The following is a 27,779-nucleotide window of genomic DNA, read 5'->3' as shown; positions in this document are numbered from 1 at the left end:
CTCTTATTGTATCACTGCGAAGAATAACTTTGTAATAGTGGGTAAAGAGAGCACAAATTAAAATTCAACTTCATGACAGAGAATTACAGCAGAAAATGAAAAAATAATAAGATGGGCTGGCTAAACAGACTCACTTATTTACAATAAACTATAATTTAAAAAATTGTAATCCTTTAAGTTATTGTTTATTTAAAAAAGCAATAGTGCTAATGTTGAAAATAAACTAATATGTATTTTTAACATCATTTATTTCAGTCACAGTGAGGAGGAGACAAAAAATGATACACACCATGTTGGATTACTGCTTAATGCTAGAAATGACGGAAGTTATTGAAAAAATTCTGTTTTTTAAATTTCACAGTACTACATTCAATAAATTCCATATTTTTTTTTTACAAATAAGAAACTGAACCTGATAGACTTTAGTTTACTTGATAATGGCCAGTGTGTATCAACATCAGAACTATAATAAAATTCTAACTGTGATAGGCACGCACACACACCCCCCTCCATGTATCACAAGCAGAGCTGGAGTAGTCTTGACAACAGAGCAGTGTATCTTGGATCTGGAAAATGAAACTTCAGTAAAAAGAACCCTAGAACCCCTGAAGAAATGAAACTATTTCATGAGACACTGAAACAGCGTATATTTTTCAGTAATTAGTAGAGCAAATATTTATTACTTAATGACATTTGTCTTCACACAGTGATCCTAAGTGTGAAGCAGTTCCTATCCTAAGATTATTCTAAGAAAATAAACACAGCATTTAAGTACGTCATTCAGGGTTACACTGCTAGTATGTGGAGAGACAGGATTTGAACTCAGACACTCTGGATACAAACATCCACTCTTAGTGCATAGTATTTATATTTTCTCCTTTACTCCTTGATGAATAAGAGGCACCATGGGTAAACTGACACACCAAAAGGACTCATTATTTCATGGATAACTCCTATACACGGTCTTCGATAACGTACAAAAATTATTGGAAAGCTTTCCTTCATCTTCACAGTCAGTGGTAGAGGAAATGAGGCCGTAAAAATTTGGCAGAGGTGTTACCTCAATACTGATCTTTCCTTATGAGGCATTAGTGATTTTTCCTTGGGAGGAAGGAAAATGATGAATTAAGATTCTCTCCTAATGCAAACATGATTTTGGGAAAAATATGACACAAGAAAAACTGTACATCCTATTGGTGAATGAGGGATGTTCAAGTGGAAAAAGAGGGAGGCAGCAAGGAAAAGATGGTGAGAATGTCGCAAATGACCTGAGTGTGTTAAATACACCCAAGGCAAGAGGCACTACAAAGTGAGTGAGGGTACAAGAAGGCTCAAGAGGTGGGCGAGCACAGAGTCATCGGGACAGGACAAGTCATAGGATTGAAATATGGAAAAGTTTCTTGAGAAAAGTAACATGAAGAGAATTTATAGAGGAGAAATCCATGGTTTGTGACATTGAAAAATGAGACAGTGCCAGCCTCATAGTCTAGGAAAACACCAACACGAAAGGGAGGAACAGTTAAGGAGAGGGTTAAGAACGAAGGACATGAGGGGGAAAAGTTCTCAAAAGCATTATATTTAGAGCAATTTAGTAACCCTATAACCCAGTAGCCATTTTTAGGTTGATATCTACAGTAACGATCTTGATAATTTTCACTTTCTTGAAATAAAATCTTCATGTTGATTTCAGGGCTTCTTCTACTATATACCCCAAGAATCCAGGCACTTTTCTCTGACACATCTACCTCCCAGTAATGTTTCCCTGATCTGATAACTTGGGAGCCCAGAACATCATAATCATCATAATCCCAATATGCATTTCTCCGTGGTCTCACTGGTGAGTCCAGAATATCACAATCATCATAATTGTAATTTTGATATGCATCTGTCTTTGGTCTCACTTGTCTCCGATCCGCAGAAAAGGAAACATTTGATTTAGAGTTGACAGGATCCAGTGTCATGTGAACTGTAGAAAAATTACAGGGTTGGGTGAGAGATATGATGTAGCTTTATTATACATCATAAACGTATGCTATTGTGAGAGAGATCTTGAGAATAACTTGAGTGGGAATTAGGAAGAACTCTGTTCTGTTCTTGGGGGAGATATATAACACTGCAGAAACATAATATGGATGTGTGTTTTAGAAGGGAAACGTGGGTCTTAAACATGCGATCCACTAGAAAATGCACAATTCTGAAAGATGATGATAACAGGGTAGGCATGATGATACTGTGAATTCTACTTACTCCAGTAGCGTCGCATGTCTGTGAGCTCTGAAATGACAAAATCCATAACATTAAATATAAGGAAAGGAGTCAGTGCTGAAAGCTATTTCCTGTGCGGATTAGGGGAAGGATTGGGGACTATGGTGAGATAGTCAACTGGTAAATGAGAGGATAAATCAGACACATGGCCACTCCTCATTAAATATGATCATATAATCAGCACATGATATTCATCCTTTTTATCTCTTCTATCCAGACTTAGAAAGTGTACCCTCTTCCCCATTTAGCCTCTGCTATCACAAGATTCCCACAGCCACCCACTTGCTCTAACATTCCTCACCATTAAATGCTTGCAGTATCCCTCTCAGGTCAGGAACTCGGCACACTCTCTTTTGTTCCACGGGAAGAGTTTTTGGCTTCCTCACAGTCAAGGTCTTACTCCTAGGGAAGATAAAAATTGATCCATACAACTCTTTTTGTCCCTCCAAAACTACTGACTTCCTATCTTTTCACTGAATGATTCACTTGAACCCTCTTACCTGGAGGCTCTGAGAAAAGAGATAGTAAACTGCTGACCTGGGAGCCAGAAGACCTGTGCTCATGTCCACCTTCTCATTTACCCTCTGTGTGACCTTGGGAAGATCTTGACCTCTTAGGTACAGATTCTTCCTTTCAAATAATATCATTAACCTCTCCCACTCTACCTCCTAGAAAGCATATGAAATTATATGAAATAAAAGATTTAACAGACAAAACAAGATACTGCTACTTAAAAAAGATTAACGTGGAGAAAAGCAACTGCATGGATGTGGGTTCCCAATGAGATGACCAGAAAATGAGGTTGCAGAACTTAGTTGCCGGGTGTTTGAGACATATTAATTGTGGGAATACTGTCTAGAGACCAAGATCTTCAGAGTCTGCTAAGCAGTAGGGAGGCCCTCAAAATAACATCTGAGATTTCAGATTCTCAGGGAACAATTATAAACAATTGGAAACCAAACATTATGAAGACCAAACTAATAGTGGTCTGAATTTCAAGTGTTTGGAAAGAGCTAGATGCTGCCATGTAGGTGTGCAAATATGGACAGAAGGATGTCACCTTTCCATCCTGGCTTCTGAAGTATATGACCAAGTTGGATCAATTGTTTGCCCCAGGCCAAAATATTCTGTGAGATTCAAGTCTGTTTTTGGAAATCTAAACAGAATCATACTGAAACACCTGGTCTCTTCAATTCCCAGGGCAGAAAGTTAAATATAAAAGAGACGTCTTGGAAGATAAAGAAGACAGGACCTTCTCAGGAAAGGTCAAGCACCTAAGAAATATGGGAACCTGAATCAGACACAGGCATGCAGGGTGAATAAATTTTAGGAAGTCACAAGGTTCTGATACTGCAATGCCTTGTTCTTAATACTGCTACTCACCCAAACTCTGCGACTTCCCAAGAGCTAAATTCCCTACCACAGAATCTGGTCCATTCTCAATAGTTAGAGAACACTTAAGCCATGATGTGTGAACAGAAATTTAAGATAAAACTCCACCCAAACTTTTACCGCCCTGAGCAATATTTTGTCCTAACTGACCATCAGAGAATTCTAATGACTTTAAACCTTACTTCACAGCAGGAAAGGACCATCTCTGGTCGCCCTTACATACCTTTTCATGATGTCATTCACATTCTAGGGAGAAAAGAGGAAACATGAGTTAAGAAACGATATGCTCTCTCCACTAACAAAGTTTTATCACATCCTCACCAACCCCTGGAGTGGTGGGTATAGAGATGGTCCCAATGTGAGAGCCAAAAATAAAGACCCAGAGCAATCATTCCTGAAGGCTCTTGAGAAGTTGTCACATTTCCTAAAAGATAGAAACAGCTTTACCCTGGTGGAAGCACAGCATGAGATTCCCCGTATCTGCAGATGAGACTGATTTTTAGGGAAAAAAAGAGGCCCCCATAACTTTTTCTCAAAAGGCATAAGGCTCCTCATAAGACAATTTGAATAATTCATAGTCTTTTCCTTTATTTAGTGGAAAAGTAAAGTGACATACTATTATTTCTCAAGTATTATGCAGGGCTTTAGAGAATAAAAAATGGGCAAATAGTAATAATATTCCTCAAGAAGTTTGCACAGTTTTTCCTGAGGGTACAAGTAAACAAATATATTAATCTAGGCATTTCTCAAGTCTTTCTCTTCTCATTTTATATACTATCTAAAGATGACCTCATCTATTCCCTTTAATTAAACACACACATATGTGTAATTGATTCCCAACTCTTCATTTTTACCTGTTTGCTTCTTAAATACAGATTAATATATTCAATAGTAAAAAAGCCACAGAAACCAGTAACTTAGAATTTCTAATAGGTAACTTTCTATTCACCAGCCAAATTGTCTCCTCTCTTATACCCCATTGTCCATAATGTTACCAATATCCACTTGGCCACTGTCCTGAAAACTATAACATTTACCCTGCACATCAGTCTCTAATAAGTCGCTTTAGTCCACATCTTTAGCAGTTTTAGCCATCTGATCTTCTTCATCACCACAGATATGGTTTTTTTGTGTGTTTTGTTTTTTTGCTGAGGAATATTAGCCTTGAGCTAACATCTGTGCCAATCTTCCTCTATTTTGTATGCAGGTCACCACCACAGCATGGCTGACAAGTGATGTAGGTCCACTCCTGGGATCTGAACCCATGGAACCAGGCCACCAAAGCAGAAGGCACTTGACTTAACCACTAGGCAAGAGGGCCAGCCACACAGATATTGTTTTATATTTTTTTTGAACAGATATGTACCAATGTATTTGGTCTTTTTTACCTCAGGTGTACTTCCTTCATGTCACAAAAAACTAGGCCAACAGCTGGGTCTACAAATACCATAAAAACGGTTTTGTTCTCTGTGTTTGAACTTTTTTGTTATAATATGACAACAACCAAATAAAATTAGATTAAGTAGAAAAAAGGATTTATGGGCAGTTATAGCTTTAGTCAAAGCTTAATTCTGAAGCTCAAAACTTGTCATTAGGATCTGTGTCTTTCTCCACATTCTATTTATTCTCTCTATACTGACTTTATTTTCACTTCATAAAGGAAACATGAATCTCTGATATAAACTCCAGAAGAAAAGAGAACGTCTCTTTTCTATTATTACAGAAATTCTGAGATCTGCATGGCATTTTCTACATTGGATCAGGTGCCCATATTAAAAGAATTACTGTGTTGATGCTGGAAGGAAATGTAGCAATGTTGATGGCAAATTTCTGTATTTTACTGGAACTAAGTTCATGTTAATCTCATGTAGACTGTGATAGGATAGGATGCATATTCCAAGCACTAGAGCAAACACTAGGAAAAAACTAAAAAAAGTACATTTAGAAAAGGAGTAAGCAAAATTTTGTACTAAAAACATTTGTTTACCACAAAAGAAGCTAGTTAAGAGAAAGAGAAGGATAAAATCTACAGGAGATATATAGAAAGCAAATAGCAAACTGGATAATTTAAACACAAAAATATCAATGATTGCATTAAATAATATTGTCTGAATACTTCAATTAAAAGGTAAAGATTTCAGGAATGGATAAAAAGCAAGATTTAATTACTCTTATTTGCATGAGACATATTTTGGATTCAAAGACAGAAATAAGGATAAAGGTAAAAATATAGCAAAATATCTACCATACAAGTAGTAATCATAAAATTGCTCAAGTCTATATTAATATTAGACAAAACAGACTTTAAGAAAATAAATATTTTGAGAGAATGAAAGTACAGTTTCACAGTGATAAAATGTTCAGTATGTAAAGATATAACAAATATAAATGTGCATACACCTAACAACAGAGCTTCAAAATACACAAAATGAGACTGAAAAGAAAAAGAGACAATTCAATAATAATATTTGGATAACTGAATACCTCTCCCTGTCAATAATTGAGAGAATTGCTTACATGAAAATGATCAAGGATTAGAAGACATGGAGTATACTACTGACCAATTTACCCTAACTGACATCTTTAGACCATTTTACCAAATGAATGCAGAATATACATTCTCTCAAATTCACATAGAAAAAATTCTACATACAATGGTTTAGGTCATAAAAAAGTGTCAATACAGGGGCCGGGCTGGTGATGTAGTGGTTAAGTTTGCCTGCTTCACTTCAGGAGCCTGGGATTCACAGGTTCAGAGCCCAGGCACGCACCTAGCACTGCTCATCAAGCCATGCTGTGGCAGCACTCCACATAAAATAAAGGTAGACCGGCACAGATGTTAGCTCAGTAACAATCTTCCTCACACAAAAATAAAGGGTCAATACATTTAAAAGACTGAAATAATTAAATATATGTTCTTTGATTACAGAGGAATAAAAGTGGAAACCAACAGCAGAAGAAAAATTAAGAAATCACTAAATATTTTTTTAACTAAACAACACAATTTCAAGTATCGCAAGGGTTAACAAGAGAGTCACAAAGGAAATCTGAAAATAAGCTGAACTAAGTGAAAGCAAAAACTAAATAATCAAAATGTATAGAATACAGCTAAAGCAATGCATTTATCATTACAGACTATATCAGAAAAGATAGTCTCAAATCAGTGATCTAAGTTTCCACTTTAAAAAATACTAGAGAAGAAACAGCCAACTAAACCTAACACACACATACACACACCTGCATGTACACACATACACACACAATGAAAACATTAAAGGTGAGAGCAGAAATGAACGATATAGAAAGGTAAAAAATAAAGTTCAATGAAATAATAAAGCTTGCTCTTGAAAAAATCAACAAAATTGACCAAACATTACTAAACTGACCACAAAAAAAAGTGAAAAAGCAAATCACCAAAATCAGGAATAAAAGGGGGAACATTACTCTGAGCGCTGTTGAAATCAAAAGGTTTATAAAGTATTATTACGATTAACTTTATGAATACAAACCAGACAACTTAGACAGAATGGACCAATTCTTACAAAGACAAACTTTTCCATAAACTGACTCAAGTACTATAAACAATCAAAATAAACCTAATATAAGGAAAAACAGTATTTTAAAGCTTCCCAAAAAGAAAATCTCAGAGGGAGATAACTTCCCTGGTGAATTCTAATGAATATTTAAAGATGAACAAGATCAGTTCTTCAGAAATTTTTTTTCAAAAAATAAAGTAAAATCTCAACTCATGTTACCAGGGGAAAAAAACAGCAACAAAAACTCTTGGAATCTGAAGTGCCTTTATTTGCCTGTGACTAAGCTAGATCACAAAGAGGTACCTGATAAATGCTTAACATAGACCTCAGATAACAAGGGCCTATAGAGTATCACTGGAAAAAAAAAAGAATTTTCTCTCAAAGGTCAAATTTTTGCACTGCACTTGATAAGTTAATAAAAATTGAGATTTTCCCTTGTTACTTATCCATTCAATTATTCCTATAACTTCTGAAATAGTTTCAGGGAAGGTACTGCAGGACCAAAGAAATCTTAGTGTCACCGTCAGGAAGAACACAGCAATCCAGAGGAGGAGGAAACTAGTCTTCATTTTCTCATATCTCAGGTGATGGGATTTCTTCCCAAGTCTTACCTGCAGCATCTCCATTGTTGACCCCTGCAACCGATGCTCCAGATCTGAGATGAGAGCGCTCACCAATTGCTTCTGCTGGACCAGCTCATTCTCAGCCTCAGCGAGGTGATGTAGAATATCTGCCTCCTCTTTATTTAACTTCAGCAGCTCCTTCTGCTCCTCAGAGTCCAGGAAAACTCTCACTTGATTAAACTCTGCCTGGACACTTTTTTTCTCATTTTGCATTTTATTCTTCAGGAATGAAAAAGAGAGAGAGGTACTGAGGCTCTCAGGCAAAGACTGGGAGATAGAAAAAGAACTATCTTCTTTGGGAAGTTCTCACAGGGAAGTGACTTAGAAGCAGGGGAGCAATTCTTGGGGAAGCTGACTTTTCTTGTTATTTTCTCTTCACCATATTCGAAAATAATGCCCACAAATCTGTATTATTGAGACAAACCCTAAGCCAACGTGGATACTTGGGTATGGGTCAGCTTTCACACAGCTGTTCAGGATTAACAAAACTTTATGCATTACTCCTGACCCCTAATCCAACCCTCTGCTAAAAGTTGAACACTGCAATAGAACCACGAACCATTGCCAAACGTCTTCCCTGAGGAGAGTAAAAGGCTCAAAAATATGACAGCAAAGGAACACAGAATTCACTAGCCATGCTCACTAGAGAGTCCATCTATGTGAACACCTCCCTCCAAATGTTTGTGTTCATTTGGACAAGTTCACTTTTCAATCCCCACCCCTATCAGGGAAAGGGTAAGGAAGAGGACTATCAAATGATCTTGGACATATCAGTAGTCAGGGAACAAAGAGGAAGTGAGCTTCTTGTGACTAATATCCAAGGTCTTGCCCAGATTTCACGTAATTCCCTCAGTAAGTGTCTCCTCCTACCTTCCATGAAGTTCTTTCTTCTCTGACATCAGCTTCCAAGCTCTCAGCTCTCTGCTGCTCTTTCCTCAGCCTCTCCAGAGCTGTCTGGAGCTTCTTCTGTGAGAAGGAAATCAAACCAGAGTCAAGCACTGGGCTTTCTCAGCATAAAAATATAGGATAAATGGGGAAGAAATCAGGCTATTCTCCAGAGAGATTAGAGTTTAAAGAGACTGTAAGAACAATAACTAGAATCTATGACTTGGAAGAAAACCTGAGATGGTGAATGTGTTAAGACTTAGGTGTTAGAAATCAGCATCCTCTCACCAAGAGAAGACTGATTCTCTTTGTTCTAGAGAAAACCTGATCCTGAGGGAAGGAAAGAACTTATCTTTCAATCCACCAAGCTGCCCAGTTATCCCCCCTGTTCAAAGGGTGATTAGAGCTTTTCTTGGGTACCAAATCTCCACCTACTAGCAAAAGGTACAAAAGTGTCTATTTCTGGCTAAGAGTCTTTATCGTAGGCTTATCCTTTTATAATTGGATGGAATGCACAGAAATGTCTTTCAGGCCTCAGGAGGTGAAGATAGGAATAAAAGAGATCACAGGCTCCAGGGCTATGGTGACAAGGTAATTAAAGTCCAAAGCAAAGTGGAGATTTTTCATGAAGTATCATTTTCTGCTCTATCTTGTCTCCATCCTGGTCTCTTACCTGATATTCCTGGGCAACCTCCTCCATGAGGAATGTGTGGTGACCACGGTGCTCCTGTGACCGCTCGCAAAGCCAGCAAATGATTTTCCCATCCTCCTTACAGAAAAGCAGGAGTTTCTCTTCATGACGCACACAGAGATCTCTCTTCTGTTTCTCCTCTGGGTTCAACTTGACCTCCCTGAGCCTCTCCACTATGTTGGCCATGGGCCGATTAGGCCGCAGGTTCCCAAGCTGGTAGCTGATTCGGCACACAGGGCAACTGCTTTCTCCTTCTTGGCCAATCTTGGAGTCCCTGTTGTTTGCAGTGATGCAGGCTTTGCAGAAGCTGTGGCCACAGTCTAGGCTCAGGGGTTCTGTCAGGAGCTCCAGACAGATGGGGCAGGTCACCTCCTCCTTTATGTTCATCAGGATTTCTGAAGCCATTGCAGCTGCTCACCTGTCCTACTTGTCTTGACTTCTGAGGCTCCTCTAGCTCACAGATCCCTGCATGATTGGGAAGGTAAAAGGGGACAGAATAAGAAAGGTAGGAACAAAAGGAAACTAATTGTGCAGACATCAAGGATGAGACAAGACCAAAATATCACAGAACAAGAAAGAAATGGGAGAGAAACAAGGAAAGGAGCTTGGTGACCTTGTAGAAAGGACTTTCATAATAATTTCATGGACTTACCCCCAGTTCACATCACATGACAAATCCCATCCATACTTGTGCAACGATTGATATTTTTCTTTACTTTCAATGAATGAAAGATGACCTGAGTCCATTTCTACCAGGATCCTCATGTGACCCACCATCTATTGCTTGTTCTTTACTATGTTAAAAACACATCCTCAGTGTTAAAAGCATCAAACCACTTATGCCTCTGCGCTATTATACCTGTTCTTCTCTCAGCATAGAATACTGCTCCTGATATCAGCTTGACACACTCTTATACTTAAGTGAACTCTCTCTAGATGTGCTCTCATAGAAAAACCTGCTCTAACTTATTTATAATGCAACCATTACCATCACTTACTATACATTTGTGATGATTTCTCTTATTATCATGACATAATATATGACAGTGTATGTGTGTATGTGAGAAAAGTAAATCATTTATCAGATGTGTAAAGAGAGATAATAAGTGACTTACAAAGATTATATTGGTTGGATCCAGAGTGGCATTGGGAAGATCAATTAGGAGGAATGCACAGTTGCTCAGAGGAGAGATGATGATATCTGGAGAGACAAGGTGACGAGGGAAATGGAGAGCAGCAGATGAAAATGAGAGTCAAGATGAGGTAGAAGGATAGGAATGAGACTTAGATTGGATATGTGGGAACAAAAGGTTACCAAAAGGCCTGAGCTCTTTCTTCCTGTAAAGATGATATTAGGTTACTCTTCTTCTGGTAAGTATTTTTTTTTCTTTCTGGGAAATCTACTGGGTTACAATAAAGTGGACGTTCAGCTGCCTCAATAATAAAAATGGCCTAGTGTAAAGTGCATTTGAACTGGGAAGACTATGTATAGATGTTAAATGCCAGTTGGTAAGATCAGACCTCAATTTTCACAAGAGGAATTGTTATTCTTATTAACAAATGGTCTAATTTAGGCCACTGGAAGCAGTGCTCATGGATTTTCATAAGGTAATCAGTTTTTACAGCAATAGGCTTATCTAACATATGATAGTTTTACATGCATCCACCTAGTTCAGCTTCTTATAAAGCTGAGATGACAGGGATAAAGTATTACCTATACCACTGTAGATCCATCACTGAGAACTCACCTGAGGCAGCTATGCTGGCATGCTATGACTCCTGTCCAGTATCCCCCAGCTAAGCTACATGAACCTGGCAGTTGATGTCTTAATAGCTCACATAGATGGAAATGACCCTCCAGACTGCAAACTGCTGCTGGTGGTCAGCCAGAGGAGGGGAATCACAGAATGGTAGCATTGTGATGCTTATTCTCTGCCCTGGACTCAATATGGCCCTGTGCTCACAATCTAATATGAAGAGCTCTTTCTGGACCTTGAGGCAATAAATAACAAAAGGGAAGATTTCAGTAGATGTTAATGTCTTGATATTTTCCAAAGTTTGAGGGTAAAAGAAAGATCTCCAGCTTGAGATAACAAATAAATTTTACCTTTGACCTGCACAGGGAGGGAAAAGCTATAAAGGCTGCATAGAGATAAATTTAGACCTTCTAAAGATGTCAACTTGTGCCACATACATCATACATGAAGGGAACCTGATAAAGAATGAGGCTGAAGGTGAACTAGAAGTGTAATACAGCTAATAGTACAGATACTGAAAATAGTCCAAAAGTCATATGCAGTTAGCCCCTAGCTGCAGAGACTATGGCCCAGAACAGGATCTGATGACTAGCAAGATCAGACGTAGATTTTATACCAGAGGTAGGTATTACATGATAATGCCTACCTCTGTTTATGACTCAAGCTGTGATGCAAACCTGGGGTTGGGGCTTGAAATTATTTCTCATCCCATTCAAGATATAATCAATGCATCAAGAGCCTACAGTCCAGGTAGGATTAGAAAATTATTTTGATAGTGGGGGTCTAAGGAGCTTATGTCAACACAGCTGCTGCCAGAATGGGCAAAGAAGGGCAGGGGCAGAGGAGCTAGAATCCTCTCACAGGGAGAATGACCCCACCTCTACCTAAGCAGTGTCCCAAGGGCTCCACAGCAATCAGGGAGATAGATATGGGAACATGAGTGGTGTCTGCCTCATAGAACTCCCAGGTCGGTTGGCTGACATAGTTGTCAGGTGATTGTACATTACACATTGGTCTTCTGACATATGAGCTCAAAATGTTCCACAGATCCTAGCTAAGAACAAGCAAAAAAAGACATTAAAGACATTAACTATGTAAAAGTCTAAACAATAAGGATATGGACAGAACTTTCTTAGTTTGTCACTGAAAAGAAAAATGGTTTCTTTAAGCATGATGAATCCACAAATTACTGATGTTAAATGGAAAGAGGCACTTTTCTTAAATAAAGTAGAAAACAAAATTATGCTCTGTTTTATTTGCCAGGTAGTCATCTAATATAATTTATTATAAACTCCTTATAATCTTAGCAAAGTAAACATTGAAGCAGAAAAGTAAAAACTTAATTCTAAATCCCTGTGATAACTGGCATGACAGAGGCGTACTGTATGAGCTCAGAAGACAGGTGCCCGACACTAACTTATGGCTGAGCGGAGGGCAAGAATATGTAGCAGAGTAGATAATCTCCAAAGTCAACTTTGATAACGTAAGATTGGGTCACATGAGAGGAAGTCAGAGTGAGAAAAGAGATTTGACTGGTGTCCTGCATATCCCTGAGTAAGGTGGGTACAGCTGTACACTCTATAGCAAGGGAGAGTAAATACAGAGGATGCCCTACTCTAATTTCCTTCCCTCATGGGTCTCAAGATCTTGTTAGCATACTTCTTATTCTGAACCCTGTTTATATCAGTGACATCAATCAAGTAACTCATTTTGTTTATTAAAGTTAGAAAAGTTACCACTTCCATACATGCTTCCTACATGCTCCTCTTGCTCCTGATCTCTCATCTGAATTTGGTTTCCTTCTGGCACGTATGGCTGATGGAGAAGGATGAGCAAGGTTAGTGATTTTTTTAAGGAATTGTGCCAATTTCCTGTGTCTGGTCAAGTGAATAAGTGCCAGGTGTCACTCCGTCATGGTTCCTAAGCACAGAGAGGCCCCGGTGATGAGAATTTACCTACAGAGACATGCAGAAATACTAGATTGTTCCACTGATAAACATTAAACTACTTGGATGCAAACATCCCTCTGCCTGTGCTTCTGGTGTTGGGGGAAGGGACTTTCTACCTCTGGTAAAGCCAGGAGACTGGCTGTCCTTAGCAAGGGACAATTCAAAAGTATCGAACTGGGAGGAGATAGAGATAAATTCAGCTTGGAGAAATAACAGTCTCTCTATGAAAGAAACAAAGTATTTCCCTTCTCCAAACCTCCCTTCTTTTAAGACCACCCCTCCCCCAGACTGCACTTCAGTCAGCACTCTCAGCAGGAAACCTGTGAGCTGGGCCTTTTTCCATCCTCAGAACAGCTTCCTGAACACAAGTTAAATTCACTCAAGCAAATTCAGTTCTTTCCTCTGAAGTCTCACAATCTCCACCCTCTACAAACTGTTCAACTCACCTTCATACACCAATGGAGCAGCCCTGTCTCCTTGGAGATTTGAAGGCAGGCTGGGAGCAGATGTGGTCAGGATTCACTCAAAAAACCAAGGGCCTGATCTTCACAAAGTGATCCAGGGGAGGGAAGTGAAAATGAAAGTTAAATTCTTGAAGGAGGGCAGAAAAGGACAATAGAAACTATGGAACAATTAGAGGCCTCCATATGAAGCCCCTGGGAAGTGACAAGGTTTGTGCCTGGGCCAAATGGGCAAGCGACTATATTCTTATTCCTGTCTCAGTTCTAGTCCTGGAAGCTCTTTCTGGCTCTTCAAGGTAATTTGTCCTTTGGAGCACTAGGCTTCCCTAGGCAATGGAATTTCACACACACCCACCTTGTCTTATTTCTTTACAAGTGAGCTGTCATGAGGTGGGAATGAAGAACCTCCTTTACCATGGTGAGTACCAAAAAGGAAGGCTCACCTGAGACAGCCATACAGGCATGCTCTCTACTGTCCTGCATCCACCAGCTAAGCTAAGTGAATCTGGCCAGTCTATATCCCATGAGGTCATGTGAGAGGGAATGGCTATCCAAATCTGAAATTGCCTCAGGTGGTAACTGAGAGGGCTTATCACAGTCAAAGCACAGTGATGCTGACTTTCAGAATGTGAATTCAATATGGCTGGAATGACACTTTTCCTAGACTGGGAAGATAAAACTATATGAAGTGTCATTTTTTGGGCATTGGTATCCAATACTATTTAACATATAATCTCTTTATTATTGCATATGAAAAATAAAGGCAGAAAATAATCGTAATGGCTAATTTTCCATGTCAACTGGACTAACCATGGGGTCCCCAGATTAAACACTATTTCTGGGTGTGTCTGAGTGGATATTTCCAAAGGAGATTGACATTTAAACCTGTCGACTCAGTAAACTTCATTTTCCTCCCAATTGTGCCTGGGCATCATCCAATTTGTTGTGGGCCTGAATAGAACAAAATGGTAGAGGAGAAAAGAATTTGCCCCTTTTCCTTTCTGCCTGCCTGTCTGAGCTGGGGCTTAGGTTGTCCTCTCCCTTGGATTAGGACTTGCACCACTGGCTGCTCTGGTTCTCAAGCCTTGAGAGACACTGATCATACCACCAGTTTTCCTGGTTCTCCAGCTTGACGACAGCAGATTCAGGAAATTCTCAGCCTCCATAATAATGTGAGCCAATATATTATATAGGTGTATATGATCTATATAGCTCTCTATATATCATATTGGTAGTGTTTCTCTGGAAAACTCAGACTATGTATTACTATATTTAGTAATGTAAAATTCTAAAACTCTGTCTTAAGTGGCACAGGTGAACTGTGATAATGATAATGCTAGTGACACAGATGAACTGTGATATTTCCAAAGCTCTGTGCCTAGAAATGCCTTGGAAGTTTGAAGTGTACAAGGAGGATGTTGTAGAGGTTACAATACCCAAAGTCAACCTTAATCCAGTAAGATGTAGTCAGATAAGGGGAAGTCAGGATAAAAGTGAGAGAGCTTTGGCAGGGATCCATCATCTGAGTGAGTCAGTCTGGAGTGAACTGTGCTTTTCACAGGAAGAGAGAGGGTCAACTCAAGCGACACTCTTACTTTAACCTTTTCTCATGGGTCTCAGGATCTTGTTATCATGTCACTTCTTCTGATGTCTTTTCATATTATTAACACCAAAGAAGCATCTCATTTTATTAAACGTTGTAAAGATACTCCTTATGGAAATTCTTCCTATATGTTCTTATCACCCCTGATCTCTCAGGGGAGCTCTGTTCCTTGGCGGCAGATATGGCCCAAGGAGGAGGAGAGGCAAGGTTAAACATTCAACACTCATCATTCATGTTCATTGTTCAACTTTATGTCCTAGCCCAAAAATTTAGGCAAGAAAAACAAATAAAGGTATAAATAGCAGAAAAGAAGAAATAAAACAGTTTCTATTTGCAGATGACATAACAGTTTATATAGACTATCAAGATAAATTTAGAGGAACCTATTAGAATTAGTAATTTAAGCAGGGTCATAGGACACAAGGAGAAAATTGAAAATCAATTACAGTCTGTAATCTGGCAGTGAATAATTGGACAATTAAATTTAATATGCCTCTTCAACAATGTCCCCAAATAAACTACCCTGAGGAGATAAAGAATGCTTCACTTTCTACCTCTGGGTCATGAGATAAGTCACCTGGTCTGGCAAGGTTCCTGGCACTGGGAGACACAGGGGATTAGCTAAAGGTTTGAAATCAAAAACAGACCTAAGAAGGAACAATATAGAGAGATTACGAATCAGAATCCATAGATCCTCCATCATCATCCTTGAGCAAATCAGATGATCTTTGGAACCTCCTATCATTGAGTACAAATCATTTTCTCTACTCCAAAAAGGATCTCAGGTCCTCAGGGTTTAGAAATGTCTGGTTACCAACCAGTGACGGTTGTAGACACCATTGCCTGCTCATTGTCCACCGATGAACATGCAGGATGAAGCCTGCTTATCCCCTGAGATTCCCATGAACTTCCCCCAAACTCTCATTTTAGACACGCATCTCACAAATTCATGGTGTAACACAATGCTATGGTCACAGCAATACAAGATAGAGTAATTGCCACTTAGAGGACTTGTTCATGACAGAATCCACAATTGATTCCCTATAAACTTTTTATTTTCAGTCCAGAATACTTTCTCAGGACAGTTGCTGAGAAGAAGCTACTTGTAGGCTTCATACTTTTATGAGGAAAAGGCTTCATTTAGGGGCCAGAGATGCTGTTATAAAAAGGGTGTCTTGAACTTGCCCTTTGTGCTTGCTAACGCAGGTACTTTTCTCCTTAAGTTGTTTCACAACTTGAACTGGTTTCCTCAATGAGTTACGTCCTCAGTCATTGTAGCAACAGGATGACAGGAAAGCAGAAGTGAAAGGGATTATGGATAAGAATCAATTTTCTCTAGTGCCCATGGATGAGATTTTGAAGACTGTGTGTATGTGTATTTGTGTGTGTGTGTGTGTGTGTGTGTGTGTGTTTGCATATATCTAACCTGGAATGCATAACTGAAGAATTTCCTGTGAAACAGGGACCAGAGCAGACACTGTTTGGCCAAGGAGTGCATTATTTTTATTTCTCTCAGCTCTTAAATTAGTTGATAAAGAGTTTGAAACAAAAATGCTAAAAGACACGAGGACACCACCATGTGCTGCAGGAACACTCAGTGCTGCAGCGTTTGCCTGACTTTCTCACTGCAGGAGGAGAACGGGCTCTACTTCATTCCTGAGGACTGCTGTAGCCTTTCAGTTCACTGGAAAGAGTGAGGCTGGTAAGGGAAAAGAAACCTTGACCTACAGCATTGCTGAGGGAGCCCATGACCAAACTCCTAACCCTTCTATCACCGCAGTCGTAATGGGAACAAGCAACCTGAAGAATGGGCAAGCAGAAAAGGTTTCTGTTGAGAGGGAATTACTGTGGAAATAGAAAAGAATGTCAAATCAACTTATGCCTAGTGTATTCATTGGGATTTAAGAAGTGGCCCCGGTCATTAAAATGAAAAGCAATCGAAGTACCTTTGAAGATAAAAGTTTCTTTTCTAATGAAGAAATATTTATTATGTGCACAACACAGTTTGTTAACTACAGTCCTGTGCTGAATAACATCGTTTCAGTCAACGAAGAACCAAATACATGATGGTGGTCCCATAAGATTAGTTCCATAAAGTCTTAGGTGTGTAGCAGGCTACCATCTAGGCTTGTATAAGTACACTGTATGATGTTCACAAAATGATGTAACCACCTGATGATGCATTTCTAGAACCTATCCCTGTGCCTAAGTGATGGATGACTATATATGCAGAATGTTGTACAGTAGATCTCTAGAACTTTTTATCTCCCATAACTGAAACTTTATATCTTTTGAAGAGCAACTCCTTAAACATTTCTTAAAAGGCTCGATTTCACGTTAAGTGTCCTTACCACATTTAAAAAAAAAACAGTTTGACTGATATCTGACTATTAAAAAGCAAAATAAAAAAGACTGTTTAGAGAAAAAATAGAATCACTGTGTACTCATGTAACTATCTGTAAGCTGAAATAGAAATATGTGAAGATTTTAAAAAAGGAAATATTTAGTACGCAAAAATATGAAACTAAGGGGGCTGGCCCCATGGCCAAGTGGTTAAGTTCATGCACTCTACTGCAGGCGGCTCAGTGTTTCATTGGTTCGAATCCTGGGGGTGGACATGGCACTGCTCATCAAACCACACTGAGGCAGCATCCCACACGCCACAACTAGAAGGACCCACAACGAAGAATATACACCTAGGTACTGGGGGGCTTTGGGGAGAAAAGGAAAAAAAAAATGAAATTAAGAAATGATCTGTGATTCTTTAATTAACTTAGTGTGTTTCAAAGCTAAGCAAGAGTACTAATATTTAAGGCAGATTAAGATTCATTCTTAAAATTATTTCAAATAACAGAGAATTAATCAACACTAATCTTAATACGTGCTTATGTGCTAGGAAATGAGGAAGCTATTACAAACATTCTAATATTTAATTCCCATAGTATCCCCATCAAATAAGTCTTTGTATATTTACTTCTGATGATGAGCTGAATCCTGTAAAGTTTATGTAATAAGAGCCATTGAATAGCAACATCACTAGAGAATGAACTTCAAAGTTCAGATTATTAACTATTATCATCAGATAAATGATCTCAATTCCAGGCTATTAATTGTCCGGTGTTCACCCTCTACATCATGTCAGCTGCAAGAGTGCCCTGGTCAGTAAGTAGCCAACTTGCTTTTAGCCATTACCATGACCTGATCTTCCTTCATTAATGGCTACATGGATTGAGCATATCAACTTCTATCTCCTGGCACCCAAGATTTTCCCATGATGCTCCCAGAGCTGTCTGCAGATCAGCATCCCATGGGTTCTCCCTCCTACCTCACATCCTAGGGGATCTGGCTCCTACTTTTCTGTGTGGGGTATACTGCAGAGAGGGCACCTGAGCTGGAGAAACTCAGATCTAGTTCTAATCCTGCCTCCTCTACTCTTTAGCCATGGGACCCTGGGGAATATCTCATAAGTTTTTAAATTCTTTCAGCTTCCTCATAGGAATTCCTTCTTCATATGACATTGTTAAAGATTAACTGTGATAATGATATCCTATGTCTATATATATATATATTTTTTTTTAAAGATTTTATTTTTTCCCTTTTTCTCCCCAAAGCCCCCTGGTACATAGTTGTATATTCTTCGTTGTGGGTCCTTCTAGTTGTGGCATGTGGGACGCTGCCTCAGCGTGGTTTGATGAGCAGTGTCATGTCCGCGCCCAGGATTTGAACCAAGGAAACACTGGGCCGCCTGCAGCGGAGCGCGCGAACTTAACCGCTCGGCCACGGGGCCAGCCCCTATGTCTATATATTTTTTATGCATAGTTATATATGTACCTGAGAGTGTGTGTGTGCATGTGTGTGTGTGTGTGTGTGAGTATGAGTGTGTACGCATACACCATTCCCAGACCAAGTGCTTTCTTTTTCATTCCACTCGGACAAGTTATTACCCTTCTATATGCTGATGTGGGCGCTGTGTGGCAGGCTGCCCAAGTTTATAATGCATATCCTCTAAGAAAATGTGGACCTTTGGGGCTGGCCCCGTGGCGCAGCTATTAAGTTTGCACATTCTGCTTCTCGGTGACCCGGGGTTTGACAGTTCAGATCCCAGGTGCGGACATGGCACTGCTTGGCAAGCCATGCTGCGGTAGGCGTCCCACATATAAAGTAGAGGAAGATGGGCACAGATGTTAGCTCAGGGCCAGGCTTCCTCAGGAAAAAAGAGGAGGATTGGCAGTAGTTAGCTCAGGGATAATCTTCCTCAAACACTTGAGTATACCCCATATATATATGGAAGGAAAAGCCCTGAACAGCAAAAACCTGTCCCTTTTAAAGGTAGCTATCCTTACATATGGCTCCCTCTGGTGAGTAGATTTTTGGAAACCCCTACTTTAGCAGCCTTCAGAACCATTTCTAATAAAGGCCTTAATAACGGTCCCAACCTCAGTATAAAATGTTCTATAGAACAAGACTGGAACTGGAGCGGTCTTGACAGCGGAGTCTGAGAAATGAGACCTTAGTGGTATCAATTACTGTTCCTCTGAGGGACACATATCAGTTGCCAAGGCCATTGACATACTTGTACTCTTCAGTAGTCAGGAGAAAAAAATATTTATTATATTGTGCAAGACACTTAAATAGCTGCTTTTCATTGACACTTAGTTTTACACATGGATCTGAGTTAGGCATAGTTTTAAATCCCAATTTGATTTTATGAAAAAGAAACCCTGAAATTGTTCATCATTACACATCTTGTAAAAGAAGAAACAGGGTTTGAACTCAAACATTCTGTACATAAAATCTTCACTCTGGGTACATATATTGCTTATGTTTTCCTTTCTTTGACTCCCTGGTGAACTCAGTATATCCTGTGCAACAAATGGACAAAGACTCTTGGTTGCTGTTGGTGGGGGGAGGTTGATTATGGCCTCTTCTAGATAAAGTGCATGGTGGCAGACAGGTTTTTCCATGTCTTTTCAGATCAGGGATAAACGGAAATATTGAGAAATGGGAGGGAAAACATGTTATATCAATACTATTCCACCGTTAGCAGGAATTAGACATCTTTCTTGACAATACAAAAAGGGTAAATGGCAAATAAGCATCTCTCCTAACTCCAACCAGATACATTGTCTATCCCAAGGATGAGTAAATGTACTAAAGGAAAGAAGGGAGACAACAAGGAAGAGATGGTATACCTGCTGCAGGTGAGCACAGTTATACAGATGAAAGCCAGAACAAGGAGTACTACAAGAAGTGGAGGAGGGAAACAGAAGGTTCAGGAACTCAGTGGCCACAGAGTCACAGGAGCTGCCCAGTTCCAGAGATTGAAATACGGATAAGCAGTCTGAGAAAAGTGACATTTAGAGATCTTGTAAACGAATGACTCATGGTTTGTGACGTTGAAAAACGAGACAGTGCCTGTTTCATAGTCTAGCAAAACCTCAACATGATGGGGAGGAACAGCCAACAGAGAACACCTGAAGCTAAAATCACGGGACCTATTAATAACGACAAATTCTGAAAAGGGATCAGAACATGGAAATGTGAAGACTCTAATTTCTTCTTACCGTAGTAGCACTGGACTTCTCTCAGCTCCGAAATGACAAAAGTTGCAATGATGTTGTTAGAAGCAAAGGAGTAAACCCTGATACCAATCCTCTCTCTAGAGTGGGAACAGGGGAGGGCTATGAACTGGTGAATGAGAGCACAAAGCAAAAACCTGGCCATTCCCCCTTATATCTGATCACATCTGTAGCACAGGATCTCTCCCTTCTTGTCAGGCCTACCTCCTCTCTTTTACCCCCATGGTATTTCACACCTCTGAAAAAACTATTTGCTGCATGGAGAAGTCACTGCCATCTCAGTGGTTCCACCAGGTCCCAGGCAGATGATAGTAGAGAGGCTCCAGAACCTGGTTCCTGAGGAGTTTAGGTTGTCATGTGTGGGGTTCCTGTGCTCAAAGTCTGAAGGGTCTCCAAAGCCTGTTATCCCAGTCCAGATGCCCAGAGATTAGCATTTCAGGTCACATTCTCTGGAGTAATGTTACACCTACTTGGAAAAGAAGAAGATATGATGACTAAATTAATAGTAGTCTGAATTTCATGAGTTTGGGAAGATCTTGATACTACCAGGTGAGTAGTCAACTGTTGCCATAAGAAAACATTTTTCCTACAAGATGATAAAGTGTGTAAGCATGAAGAGATTAATTATTGGCACCAGGAACAAAGCCACTATTACTAGAAACTTGAGTCTAATTTTAGAAATCCAAAGAAAGCCACCTCCAAAGACCTTAGTTTTTCTATTTTCAGGAAGAGAACTAAGTATAAAGGAGCTGTTTTTGTGAAAAATTTGGGGGCCTGGAATATAAAAGGAAAGGATCTTCCCTGTTATAATACAAGTACCTAACAAATAGGAAACAAGAGGTGAGGCAGAGACTGAGGTTTGGCTAAAATGACTAAAGTCATGGGGTTCTGATAGAGTAACCCCTCCTTTCTAATACCTTTGTTGGCTCTAATTCTGTGACCTCCTACCAGCCACATTTCCTACCATTGACAACTTTCATCTGTGATCAGCAATTTGAAACAATGTAATACTCAAATTCCCCAGCCCTGTGGTTTGTTTGAAAAAATTCTGCTTGATCCCCTAAGACTCATGGCTACAATTCTGTCTTCACACAAAAATGGACCATACCTGGTCAGAATATGGGATACAAAATGTAGAGATAAGATTCAGACCAACCATCCTTGGGGACTCATGTGAGGATGTTGGAAAGATGTTTCAAGTATCTGGAGATGGGATACGTTCAAAAGGAAGAGAAGAGGCCTACTAATGTGTTAAATACATCTATGAGAAGACCTCATTAACTTATTAAGTATTTATTTATTCTAGAGACAAATACAGGTGAAATCTACTATTTGCCAGACATCATTCCAGGTTAAAGGGAATGAAAGATGAATAATTCATAATAGTCTTCAAGAAGTATACATTGTTATGCTGCAGATACAAGGAAACATGCACTTCCAATCAACGCTTCCTTTGCCTGCCTCTCCTAACTCTATACATCTCCTACATACTACCTATAGGTGATCTCATCAATTTTTAAGTATAAAATAAGCCACAGGGACCAGCACCTAAGAAAATCTAAAACCTAAAATACTATTTCCAAGCTATTCACATGCAATTGTCCGGAATGTTACTATTATCCCCTCAGTCACTGTCTTAGAAATTATAGTATCTTATCCTAATTCCCATATTGTAGTAAGCAGTCTACTCTATATCCACAACTTATTTTAGTCATCTTCTTTTCCCCATCATAGCCATTATTTGATTAATATTTTTTAACAGAAATGTGCCAATATAGTTTCCCCTCTCCAAACTAACCCTTTTGTACCAAAGAGTTGGCCACCAGTTGGCTTTATATCTGCAGAAAAAGTTCCACTTTCTGTACTAGGCTTTTTTGGGGTTATATATGACAAAAACCAAACCAAAAATGACTTAAACTTAAAAGAAAGAAGAAGAAATCCAGGGGGCAGGAAGAACTTTAGTCATAGCCATGTGTTTAAGCAAAAATCTTGTCATCAGAATCTACTCTTCCTTTTGAAAATTTTATTTTCTACCTGCTCTGTTGTCTTTTTTTGCAGACTCTATATAGCATCAACTGGAACGTCTTAGTTTCAATGATGATCTCTAATATACTACCTCATAGAAAAGAGAATTTCTCTTTATAATCATGATAATAAAATTCTAAGCCACACAAATCATTGACCTGAACTGGGTCAACGATTAAATGATTAAAATAATTGCTGCATCATTGATAAACATATAGGAATCAGGTATGCTGATTAACATAGAATTGAGGGACATGCACATCCTGGATGCTACTGATTTTATCAACCCGAACCAAGTACATGGACTGAGGGTAGAGATGGTTCCACCAAGTGTAATTGAAAAGAGTGTTACAAAAAAAAAAAGGTATTTGAATTGAAGTTGGACACAAACACAAATGTCCCATGCAGTCTACCCCTTAGCTGACTGCCACCTCTTTACTAATTTTTAGCAAATTATTTCCAAAAAGATGCTAACAATATTACAATGGTTACAATAATATTACTAATGGATGACTTACATCATACATAAGTTATTACTTAAAATCAAGTAAAGATTTAAACTTAAAATCTAAAACCATAAACCTGTTAGAAGAGTAAATAGAGAAAGTTCTTAATGATATTGAATTTGGTAATAATTTCCGGATATGACACAAAAAGCACAGGCAGTAAAAGAAAAATACATTGTACCTCACCAAATGTAAAAACTGTTGTGCATCAAAGGACACTGTGAAGAGTGTGAAAGACAATGCATAGAAAGGGAGAACATATTTTCAAATCATATATCTGTTAAGGTATTAATATACAGAATATACAAAAAACTCCTACAACTCAACAACAAAAACCAAAACATCCCATTCAAAAAATGAGGAAATTGGGGCCAGCCCAGTGGTGGAGCGGTTAAGTAGGTACTTTCCACTTCAGTGGTCCAGCGTTCACCGGTTTGGATCCCAGGTGCGGACATGGCACTGCTTGGCATGCCATGCTGTGGGAGGCACCCCACATATAAAGTAGACGAAGATGGGCACGGATGTTAGCTCAGGGCCAGTCTTCCTCAGCAAAAAGAGGAGGACTGGCGGCAGTTATCTCAGGGCTAATCTTCCTCAAAAAAAAAAAAATGGGGAAAGAGTTTGAATAGATATTTCTCCAAAAAGATATACAAATGTCCAATAAATTCATGAAAATATGCTCAGCATTATGGGTCATGAGGGAGATGCAAATCAAAAGGACAAGGAGATACCACTTCACACTCTTTGAAACGGCAAAACGTATCATAAAAATTAACAAGTATTGCCAAAGATATGCAAAACCTGGAACTCTCTATATTGCTGGTATGAATGGAAAACGATGCAGTCATATGGAAAACAATTTGGGGGTTCTGCAAAAAGCTGAACAGTTAAAATTATGATCCAGCCATTTCACTCAGAGGTGTATACTCCAAGTAATTGAAAGCAGGAACACAAACAGGTACTTTTATGCCAATGTTCATTGCAGCATTACTCACAATAGCCAAAAAGTGGAAACAACCCATGTCCATCAACAGATGAGCAGATAAAATGAAGTGTATACACACAATGCAATATTATTCAGCCATCAAAACCGGATGAAATTCTGATACATGCTACACCATGGATGAAGTTTAACCACATTATGCTAAATGAAATCAGCCAGACACAAAAGGACCAATATGGTGTGATTCTGCCTACAGAAGTACGGAGAGGAGGAAATTCATACAGGCAGTAATTAGATTGGCAGTTATCAGGAGGTGGGGTCAGGGAGAAGGGGGAAAGGGGAGTTATTGCCTAACGGTTAGAGTTTCTGTTTGGGTGGATGAAAAAAAATTAGAAATAAGCAGTGGTGATTTGTGTACAACACTGTTAATGTAACTGATGTCCCTGAATTATACACTTCAAAATGGTTACCGTACTAAATTTTATGTTACATGTTTTATCACAATTGTTTTAATATTTTAAGAATGGAAAATACCAAACATCACTGAATTATACACTTTAAATGAACGAATTGTAATATACATGAATAAAGTTGCTAAAATAAATGAACGAGGGGCCTGCAAGAACACTGCGAACGGTCGCTCCCGGGGCCCGCGCGGGCCGCCCAGGGCGGCTCGGTCCGCCCACCTCTCCATGCTTCACAGACGCTCCGCCGCCAGCCCGCCGCGCAGGCCCAGCACTCACCGCCCCGCCGCCGCCGCCGCCGCCGCCGCCCGCTCCTGCCGGCCAATCACAATCGGCCCGGCCACCGCGGGCCCTCAGCTGAAGCACAAAAGTTCCCGCGGCCCGGCGCGGGAGAGCGTTGTGGCTGCGTGACGGCAGGAAGTGACACAAGCTGTCCTTCCGGCGCGCCGGATTATGAATTTCTGCCGGCGCGCCTGCTCCGGGTCCGCGGCCCGACGTCCCTCCGGCGGCCTGGCTGGTGGCGAGTGGCCAGTGGGTTGAGACTTGGGAGGCGGAGCTGGAGGCCTGCGCCGGGCGTGGCCGCCAGGACCAGGACAATCCATTACTCATGAGTGAATGAATATATCATCCCAGTTATTATATTGTGGAATCACAAAACTGTGGAGTCACAGAAGCACTTTGGGAAGACCAGCGTTGTCAGATCTTCGCAGGCTGTTATCCCAAGACAACTACAGGTGACCCAATGCAAGAAGAAAATGAAAGGCATTAAGAAAAATCTTACAGAAGAATACCTGTACCTGGATTTTTCTCACCAAGTAGAATGATGTATCTTTCCTCTTCACACATCTGTAACTTTATTTTTGTTATCATACTGTGACTGCAAAAAGCTTTGAGATTTCCTTAGTCCTCACTGGAAAAAGTGCAGATACTTCACTACTTAAAAATGTATTGTCCCAGCATGTTCAAATCCAGATTATCTCGAGGCAAGAGCTTCCACAGATAGTCCAGAATTGCTGTTTACCTGCAGTGGTAGAAGGACCAGACAGTTTCTACAGAGCAGGGCTCGCTGTTGTGCTGAGACACATCGTCCAGAAAGCATATGACGCAGAGCCCTCAAAGAAGGGGATCTTGGAGCTGCTGGATTTTAAGAAGACTTGTTTGAAGCCCTGTGTTGAAGTTAGTCAGTAGACCAGGCTATGTGAACTTACCATCCCTTTAGCTATTGAGAATTTTGTCAAAGAGTCTTGTGACCTGCACGCAGCTATCCCCACAGAAGTACTACAGCTAGAGAAAAAGCTCAGCGAGCCTGTTAGAGTGCGCAACGATGACAAACTCCGTGAGCAAAAGCTGAAGCAGCAGAAGGCTGCTGCAGTGGTGCCTGCTCTTGCCTAGGAGAAATTGAAGGCCTGTAGACAGGAAACATCTGAGGACCAAGACCGTTCATCCCGCAGCCTGGAGCTGCAAGTGGCCTTCTCAAAGCTCACGGTACAGGAGCACCCAGCTGCTCCCAACAGGGAGCCTGCTCACATCATACGAGCAGGCACCTGCGCGCTTCTGCTCCTGGAGCACCTGTTTGCAGAGGGCCTGTGCTTCACCTGGGTAGACCTCGTACTTCTGCCCTGCAGCCATCACTTTTTGGTAATTATCCTCGAGAAGCTTTCTGAAAGGCTGGTAGAATTTCTGCTGCTGGCTGCCTGGTACCAGAGGGCTCAGGAGGTGCCAGGAGTGAGAACAGCAGCTTCTCGCCGTGGGATCTAGTTTCTCCACTTACCAGAGTTGCCGACCACCTCCAGCGAACAGCATCCAAAATTCAACAAGGCCCAGGAGCAGAGGAGCACAGCGACCCTTCGTTTATGTTTAGTGGGCCCAAGACCCACTAAGACCAAGTTAATGGAAAAGGGCATTGAAGTGATGTTTTCTCCCTACCCTTGCTCTGCTTGGACTCTTGACTGGAATAGACTTCCTGCAGCAGTGAGCCCAAAAGATGGGAAGACGTCCAGTGACCGAGCGCTGAGGAAGCAGCAGGAGTTAAGCAACCTCGTCTACGTGGTGACACATCAGGCCAGGCCTGGGGACAGAATCAGAGTCAAGTTATGAGCTTTCTCAGCACCTAATGAACACAGAATAAATCAGTCTCATCTCAGAAGAGTCGGAAGTTCACAGAAATACACCTGGCTGGAAGAATCTAGGATGTAGACAAAAACCTGATGAGGGAAGTGTGTTCCTTAACCCTGGGAGATGCAAGTTACCATCCCTTCATCAAGTATAGCCTGCATCTCTCTTTCTCTAGAAGAACTGATCTTGAAGCCATGGAAGTCCTTTCCTCTCATTGACACTTTTCACACATCTAAACAACCATGTTCCAAAAAAAATATTTGTGCTCAGAGGGAAAATCAGAACTTAATTTGGGAAGAAATTCTTCACTCATCCAAATTCTCTTTGCTAAGAGTTTGTAGTCTAGGCTTATTCATGCAGCAAATGAATGAAAGAAAAGAAATGTCCTTCAAGCCTTAGAGTTGAGCAAAGGGTATGGAAAGTTTTCAGGGCTCAGTCCTGTGATGACAAGGGTAATGAAGTAGGACAAAAAAAATGAACATATCACTTTAATTACAATGTTTCCCACCCTGGGGCCTACCTGAATTTCCATGACCGCCTCCTCCATGAAGCAAATTTGGTGACTATTGTGCTCCGGAGACATCACACAAAGCTTGCAAATGGCCTTCTCACACTCCTTACAGAACAAATGGAGTTTTTCTCCATGGTTCTCACAGAGAGCTCCCTTCTGCCACTGGTGTGGGCTTGTTCTCACCTCCCTGACTCTCTCCACTGTGGTGGCCAGGTGCAGATTAGGTCGGAGGTTCCCAGGCTGGTGTCTGCTCTGGCACACAGGACAGCTGCATTCCACTCCTGGGCAGATCACTGACTCCTTCTTTTTTGCAGTGATACAGGCTTGGCAGAAGCTTTGGCCACAGTTCAGGCTCAGGGGTTCTGTCAGGAGCTCCAGGAAGATGGGAAGGTCACCTCCTTCTGTAGAATTACCTGTACTGACAAATCCATTGCAATGCTCCCCTCACTTCTTCCTGTTCTGACACCTAAGGTT

General features: G+C 40.3%; 1 protein-coding gene and 1 pseudogene across 15 annotated transcripts; one reads left to right on the top strand and one right to left on the bottom strand.

The window, feature by feature from the left end:
* Positions 1-169: 169 nt before the first annotated feature.
* Positions 170-25,209, bottom strand: LOC106830220 (tripartite motif-containing protein 5-like). Of its 15 annotated transcripts, none has more exons than XM_070490899.1 (10): positions 24,902-25,209; positions 13,545-13,642; positions 10,508-10,593; positions 9,375-9,857; positions 8,687-8,782; positions 7,805-8,035; positions 3,881-3,903; positions 2,567-2,667; positions 2,248-2,274; positions 170-1,966 (listed from the first exon to the last, which is right to left on the bottom strand). In XM_070490899.1, exons 4-10 carry the CDS (start codon positions 9,795-9,797, stop codon positions 1,332-1,334), a joined length of 1,536 nt encoding a protein of 511 aa, XP_070347000.1. In that variant the 5' UTR covers positions 9,798-9,857; positions 10,508-10,593; positions 13,545-13,642; positions 24,902-25,209; the 3' UTR covers positions 170-1,331. The 15 variants fall into 15 exon arrangements, with proteins under 15 accessions (XP_070347000.1, XP_070346997.1, XP_070346994.1 ...); XM_070490896.1 differs by lacking the exon at positions 10,508-10,593 and adding an exon at positions 12,897-12,964 and having other exon boundaries at positions 13,545-13,637; XM_070490893.1 differs by lacking the exon at positions 10,508-10,593 and adding an exon at positions 12,897-13,104 and having other exon boundaries at positions 24,959-25,209.
* A 337-nt stretch (positions 25,210-25,546) lies between these two features.
* Positions 25,547-26,776, top strand: LOC106830228 (glutathione S-transferase C-terminal domain-containing protein pseudogene; annotated as a pseudogene).
* The last annotated feature ends 1,003 nt before the right edge of the window (positions 26,777-27,779 follow it).

This window comes from Equus asinus, chromosome 20 (genome assembly GCF_041296235.1).
Source record: "Equus asinus isolate D_3611 breed Donkey chromosome 20, EquAss-T2T_v2, whole genome shotgun sequence".
In the NCBI taxonomy this organism is placed as follows: Eukaryota; Metazoa; Chordata; class Mammalia; order Perissodactyla; family Equidae; genus Equus; species Equus asinus.
The sequence above is the reverse complement of the archived record's forward strand: the minus strand, read 5'-3'. Positions and strand labels throughout refer to the sequence as shown.

What these genes read in the sequence shown, in the direction of transcription:
- LOC106830220 (XM_070490899.1), bottom strand. Translation starts at nt 9,797, where the DNA reads ATGGCTTCAGAAATCCTGATGAACATAAAGGAGGAGGTGACCTGCCCC. An exon ending in GTGAATGACATCATGAAAAG is followed by an intron (nt 2,668 to 3,880) that starts GTATGTAAGGGC and finishes TATCTTCCCTAG; the next exon opens with GAGTAAGACCTTGACTGTGA. An exon ending in GATACTGCAAGCATTTAATG is followed by an intron (nt 2,275 to 2,566) that starts GTGAGGAATGTT and finishes TTGTCATTTCAG; the next exon opens with AGCTCACAGACATGCGACGC.